Source organism: Macrotis lagotis, chromosome 4 (genome assembly GCF_037893015.1).
Source record: "Macrotis lagotis isolate mMagLag1 chromosome 4, bilby.v1.9.chrom.fasta, whole genome shotgun sequence".
Taxonomy (NCBI): domain Eukaryota; kingdom Metazoa; phylum Chordata; class Mammalia; order Peramelemorphia; family Peramelidae; genus Macrotis; species Macrotis lagotis.
The window spans coordinates 221,602,257-221,608,815 of record NC_133661.1 but is presented as its reverse complement, the minus strand read 5'-3'; the positions used below and the strand labels follow the sequence as shown (position 1 = coordinate 221,608,815).

Genomic DNA, 6,559 nt, shown 5'->3' with positions numbered 1-6,559 from the left:
TAGGGAGAGATGATTCTGAGTGAATGAATGAATGAATAAATGTATCACCCTTTTCTATCCAAGTAATCATTTTATAACTGTATTGAAATCTAAATGGGTCATTGAGTGGAAGTAGTTTAGTTTTTGCAATGTCTTGTTGTAAGCTGATTCTTCTCTGATTTTAAATATGGCTGTATACATTTTCTAATGTCATTTTATCATTTTAAAAGAAATTGGAAATAATAGCCTTGTCTCCTTCTACCCTATTCCTTACTTATGGATTAGACAGTCCTCTTATGTATCCCTCCTGTACTTAGAAATATTGGGTATTTTGTTTTTTTTCCCCAAGGTTGTTGAATGTCACTTCATTCCTGGAATTAAAAGAGATGAAAAAGCAGAGAACGTCTTAAATCTGCTCACGTCAAGAGGACTTGCCCCAACTTTGACAATTAGAAACAGCACTTATTCTGGTGTCTTTCACTTTAATTTGTCATTGGTAATTTTATTTTGTGATAACTTTATTTCTAGTAGTGTTTCTTAACACAACATATGTGGTTTCTTTCCATTTGCAACTTTGTTCTCATCAAGACAATATTTTTAAAGTTTTAATTTGTGAATATTAAAAATAGTTGAACTTAGAGTCAGATATCAAGCAGTTATACAACATATGGTAGGAATACAGAAAGACATGAGTTACAAAATAGAATCAATTTGATTTTCTCAGATGTCAACATCATTCCATTCTGATATTGTTAATGACTGCTTCAGCTAAGCTCAATTTTTTAGTTTTTTGATTTTCTACTCTTTTTTGTTTCTTTATTTGAGTTAAGTTCATAAGTTGTCTTCTTGTAAAATTTCTGTTCTGTCTCTTTATCAAAGAAACTTGTTTTCTCTACACCACTAGCTGTCTTTGCATGACACAAGTGGACAAAACCAATCAACTTTCCCTTGTGACAAGGGAGAAAGATCTCATCTCTTCTCCCAGTGGAAAACAGATGACTATGTGCTCTTCTATTTCTATGCACTTTCCATAAAGTTTAGTAAGTCTTATATATGCCACCTAGGGGTTTTTTGGTTTGATGAGGAGTTGAAGACCCATTTTATTGGTACCTGCTAGCTTTACTGATAAATTGAATTTGCTTGAAAATTGTTACCTCAGTTTACCTTAATTTCAATCAGGACAATTGAAGAAGTTTCAGTCAGTACTTAGAGGGATCACTGGCCTCTGGGGAAGACTCTTTTGAGAAAATCCCCTGCAGTGGATAGCACTCAGTCCTGGAGACAGGAGGACCCGAGTTAAATCTGACCTCAGATACTTAATACTTAATTGTGTGACCCTAGGCAAGTCACTTAACACCACTGCCTTGAAAAAATACCCCCCCCAATAGAACAAAAAATGAGAGAGAGGGAGAGAGAGAGAGCAATCCCTGAGACCCTGAGAACTCTATGAAGGTATTTTCATGTAGACTTCTTTGTGAGAGGTTGCCCTGATGGTCAGACTCCTTAATTGCAAATCAGTCTAAGACAAGCTAAAAGACTCATGCTGTTGGGAAAGTTGCAATTTTGCTTGTTTTCTTATTGTTCTGTTTACATTTACTATAAATATTTTGACAATAATTGGCAGCTATACAACCCAGAAATCTTCTAAGGGAATAAGGCATGAATTGTATGTGTCCCTTCAGGGAAAGAAGAGATTGGGGAAATTATTAGAAACAGGAACTTTCTCCTGATTGGAGAAGGAAGGTAAATAGCAACTATGCCTTTTCAGGGAAGTGTCATTAGAAGGCCTTTGGAGAATTTTTCTTCAAAGGGAATCCCAGTTCTAGGCAGAGAGATATTTCCCATCAAGAAGGCATTGGGGAAGCCTGGAAACAGAAATTAAGTCATAGAGGTAATGTAAAATAGGGCAAAATTGGCCTAGGAAAAGCTCCAAATCTGATCTGAAAAGGGATTCTATTTGTGCACACCAGTTTTAAAGTATTCATATGTCTGTCTTGCCATATTTTCTACGTTTTGTTTGTCAAACTAACCTTTTCTGGTGGCCTGGTCAGCCAAAGGAAAAGGAGTGAAAATTATTTTCTTCAGAATGAAAGTCTTTGTCTTCTAACTCTGGCCAAGTTGGAAGGCCAAAAAGAAATATAGATAAGAAGGAATCTTTGTTCCCAGTCTGCAGAAATTTATGGCATCATAAACTAGAGACTAAATTTGTAACTGGGATGTACTTTATATACAATGAATTACCAATATGTGGTTTGACTGTTTTAATAAATGATGAAATGTTTTGGTGAGTTTTGAGGTGATATTCTGTTGAATTTCTTTTAAGGAAAAATAAAAATAAAACTGAAAGTCATGTGGAAACACTGCTTAGATTTTTATCAGTCTTTCTTTGGAGAGCAACAGATTTATCACTTTAGTGCTCTGAAAGAAAGAGAATTCACCAGGTAAGGAAAGAAAAAAAATGGGCTATGTAATTTACAGTTTAAATTTTTTTTTGAGACTTTAGAATCGCCTATTATCAATTCTTTTCTAGAAGCTTGTTTAAATCAGGTAGCAGCTGAAGAGTAAGCAAAATTAATTTGGAAATATGTTTTTGTATTACTCCTGAATTTTCTTCTGTAAATTATGTATAATACTACTGTAGACTAGAAACAAGGTCATCAAAAGAAACTGCATAAAATTAGGATGCAAGGAGATTTGATGCTAATATTGATCATCATTTTTGTATTATTTTGGTGTTTTTTTTCAGGGTGTTTATATTTACTGAGTTTTCTTGGTTACCACAGTGGCATGCAAATCTCCCCTTCAAATTAATCCTTGGTGTGTTCTTCTAGTGTTTGAATCTTTCACCTGAATTTGAAAATTTGGCTCAGACCACAAATGAGTCCATCTTTCAGTGGATTGAGATAGGTTCTATAGCTCAAGTGACTTTTGAAACATTGCATGGTTTTAGATCATTTTACTGAAATTTAGTGAAGGACTTGTGCTATGATTAATCAGTTTTCTTGTTCTTATGTTAACAAATTTTGGGAAATAGTTACAGTCTTCATAAAATTCAGCAAGTTATATCAGAAACACACCCATTCCAAGAGCCTCTGGTTGGCTCACTTGATTATAGGGAAAGAGCTTATTAACTACTCTTGATAAATGGACCCTTATTTCCCTCTGCCTTATAATTTGTTTTAGGCTTTGTATTAGTTGCTGTTTAGAACCTGTTCCAAACTGAAATCAGGAAACTTATGGTAATAAACATTTCTGATAAAAAAAACTATGTTAAAAATCTTAAAGAATTAGCTTATAAATAGGTAAGCCATGGGAGACATGTCTTTGATTAAAGTGGGGAGTCATGAGAAAATTAGTTGATTCTGTCTTGTAATTGATATCATTCTATATCTCTACTGATATTTTGTATAACTGCTTGTGACATTTCTTTGTCTCTGAAATAAGTTCATAAGTTCATGAGTTGTCTTCCTGTAAATCACTATTCTATTTTTATGTCATGGAAATCTATTATCTCTGAACCACTATCTTTCTTTGCTAAAATGAAGAGGGATATAATCAGTTTTCCTTACAACAAGGAAGAAAGTCTCATTCCTTCTACCAATAGAAACCAGATGACATCTTGCCGATTTCTATTTCTGACCACTTTCCCTAAAGTGTATAAAATCTTACAAATGTTGCCTGATGGTCTTTTGGTTTGAAGAGGAACTGATGACCCTTTTATTGTTAACTGTTAGTCTGACCATTAAATTGGACATGTTTAGAGTAGTGTTGCCCCAGTTTACCTTAATTTCAATCTGGACTCTTCTGTAATTGTTGTACAACTGGGTTTATATACTAAATATTTTTTCCAATCCCCCCTAAAGTACCCATTTTTGAGGGGTTGGCTCTTTATTAATTTAACTTCATAAGCAGTACCCTGATGACAAAGCATTGCTTTTTATGGCATAAAAATTAAGCAAACAAGGCAAAAGAATCATATTTTCCTGAGCCTGTTAAAGATAAATATTTAAACCAGTGTTATTTTTGAGATTACTTTTATGGATAAGGGAAATCAGAGTTAAAACTGTTATCAAAGGAAAAGATATTTTGATAAATTAATTTAATGTTGGACTGATAATTTGTTCTTACATAGGACAAAAATTGCGAAATCCAGTTATTGATGATTCATTTATTTGTAGGGAAATTTCTCTTTTGTTCCCAAGGTTGTGTTAGGACCCTTAGTCATAGCCTTTTTTTCCTCCTAGTTATTGAAAAGGTTCCTGTTCTGTTCATTTATACTTTCAACACTTATTGAGTGCCTTCTTTATGGAAGACATTGTGTTAGGAAATATAGCACCAGCCACAAATTGTTCATTTCTATATTTTAACTAATCATGACAGTAAATATTGGATTTTATGTATGCTACATGCACCTCCAATGGACAGTATGATGTCACACAGGGTGTATGATAAAGTGTCAGATTTACAGTCCATACAAATCAGTCTTGAAAATTTACTCCTACACTTTCCAACTATAAGGGCTTACTAGAAAGGCAATTAACTTATTAGAATCTTATACTATACTCATACTATACTTATACTCACACTATAATAATTCTAAGATAGTGCTATCATTTTGGTCCACTTCAAGAATGAAGAACAAGCTACAACTCATCTGTAAAATGCAGGTAATGATACTTAAATTACTAATGTTTACAATGTCATTATAGAATTAAACTGTAATATAAATATAAATTACTGTCATCTTAATAGCAAAAATATGATATATTAATTAATTTGGGGATGAGTTTTCAGTTAATTTATTCACAAAATTATATTTATCTATTTTTCTTTTCATTGTGTTGGAAGAAATAATACAGTGATTCAGAGGGCAAAGTAAGATTGCAAGAAATAAAACTTATGAGTATACATATCTAAATTTTCTTTAAAATCATGATAGTGAAAGTTGTCTAATTTTCTATGACATGAGCAATAAACATTATCTTCTCTCTCTCTCTTTTTTCCTTAAGGCAAAGGGTGAACCTTCCTGGTCACTTACGATTCCCAGAATATTACTCACAAATAGTAAAGGTAATAATGTACTATATTGACTCTTTTTACCTAAAGACTGATGATGAAGATGATGATGATAATATTATTGATCATTTGAAATAAAACTGGATGATTAAACAGAATAGTGGGAAGCTGCTTATCTCATGCAAGATTCCTTGATGCATGTAATTTAAAAAAATTTTGTTCAGTGTTCCTCTGAGCATCAGTTACATAGTGAGGAAAAAATAATGAGATATTCTTGGCAAAGAAGACTGCCAACACAGAGATCAAATAGACAGAGATGCCCTAAAGAGGATAACATCCTAGTGTTCCTGCTCTAAGGTGGCATTGTATAGAGTGCCAGACCTGGAGTCAGAAAGACCAGAGCTTAAATCTAATCTCAGCTGTGTGACCCTGAACAAGCCTCTTAACTTTGATATAACTAGTTTTCCTCATGTTTAAAAGGAGGATAATAATTTTATATCCCTCCTGGGGTTGTTGTGAAGATAAAATGAGATAATTTTTGTAAAGTGTTTTGCAAAACTCTTAAGTACTATATAAAAATTACTAATTACCATTATTATATTGCTCTTGATGGAATCAGGCCTGAAAATAACGCAGAGAAGTCTCTTGAATAAGATTTAAAACGACTCAAACTAGGCCAACCTAATCATCAACAGAGGAAAAAAATTTTAAAAATTCTATAATTTGAACTTTGATATACAATTGGTTGAACAGCCCACAAGATTGCTTTTCCAGATATATAATATATGTAATGTAGTCAGAATTATATATATATATATATATATATATATATATATATGCATATATATATATATATATATACCTTCCCGTGGATCTTCCAAGTGATCCTGAGCCTGCAAATGAATATATATGTTAATATATGTGTCCTTGATCCAATCTTCTTACATAGAGTCAGTGTAATGGATTTGAAGTCTAAGAATCTAGGCTCAAATCTTGGCCGTACCACTCACTACCTCTGTGACTTTGACCCACACATTTAGCCTCTCTGGGTTTCATTTCTTCTGTTTTAAAAGGGGATTATTAGGCAACCTTATAACTTTTATACTATGATCCTGTGATCTTCTTCAATGGAATACCAGTTTTATTAACAAACCCTTCCCATCCTGAATCTCTCACTATCTACCAGTTTCTTCTCTACTATATTCAGATGTAGACAAACCTACTCCATCCTTTAAAAACAACAAAGAAACCCTATCACTATCATTTCTTTTTTTTTCTTTTTTTTCTTTTTAAACATTTTATTTGTTTTCCAATTATATACAATAGTAAATTGTACCCATCATTTTTTTCAAGGCTCTGAATTCTACAATTTTTCCTTCCTCCTCCCTTCCCTCCTCCCCAGGCTGTCTGACAGTTTCTACATTGTTTCCATGCCATACATTGATGTAAATTGAATATTATAAGTGTAAACATAAGAATAAACATAAGCTCCCTCCCCCCCAAGAAGATGGGAAACCTCAAGAATAGAGAGAGAGAAAATTCAGTCTGTATTCAGATTCCAACT

The 6,559-nt window shown here is 33.0% G+C and overlaps 1 protein-coding gene across 4 annotated transcripts in view; it reads left to right on the top strand.

Annotated features, from left to right (window-relative positions):
- The first annotated feature begins 415 nt into the window (after window positions 1-415).
- Window positions 416-6,559, top strand: part of LOC141522203 (cation channel sperm-associated auxiliary subunit beta-like) — a 156,273-nt gene continuing 150,129 nt past the window's right edge. For all 4 annotated transcript variants that reach the window (XM_074235413.1, XM_074235411.1, XM_074235412.1 and 1 more), the window contains exons 1-3: window positions 416-475; window positions 4,610-4,646; window positions 4,989-5,049. In XM_074235413.1, the coding sequence (XP_074091514.1) occupies window positions 4,611-4,646; window positions 4,989-5,049 (97 nt within the window). In that variant the 5' untranslated portion in view covers window positions 416-475; window position 4,610. The remainder of the gene's footprint in view (window positions 476-4,609; window positions 4,647-4,988; window positions 5,050-6,559) is intronic.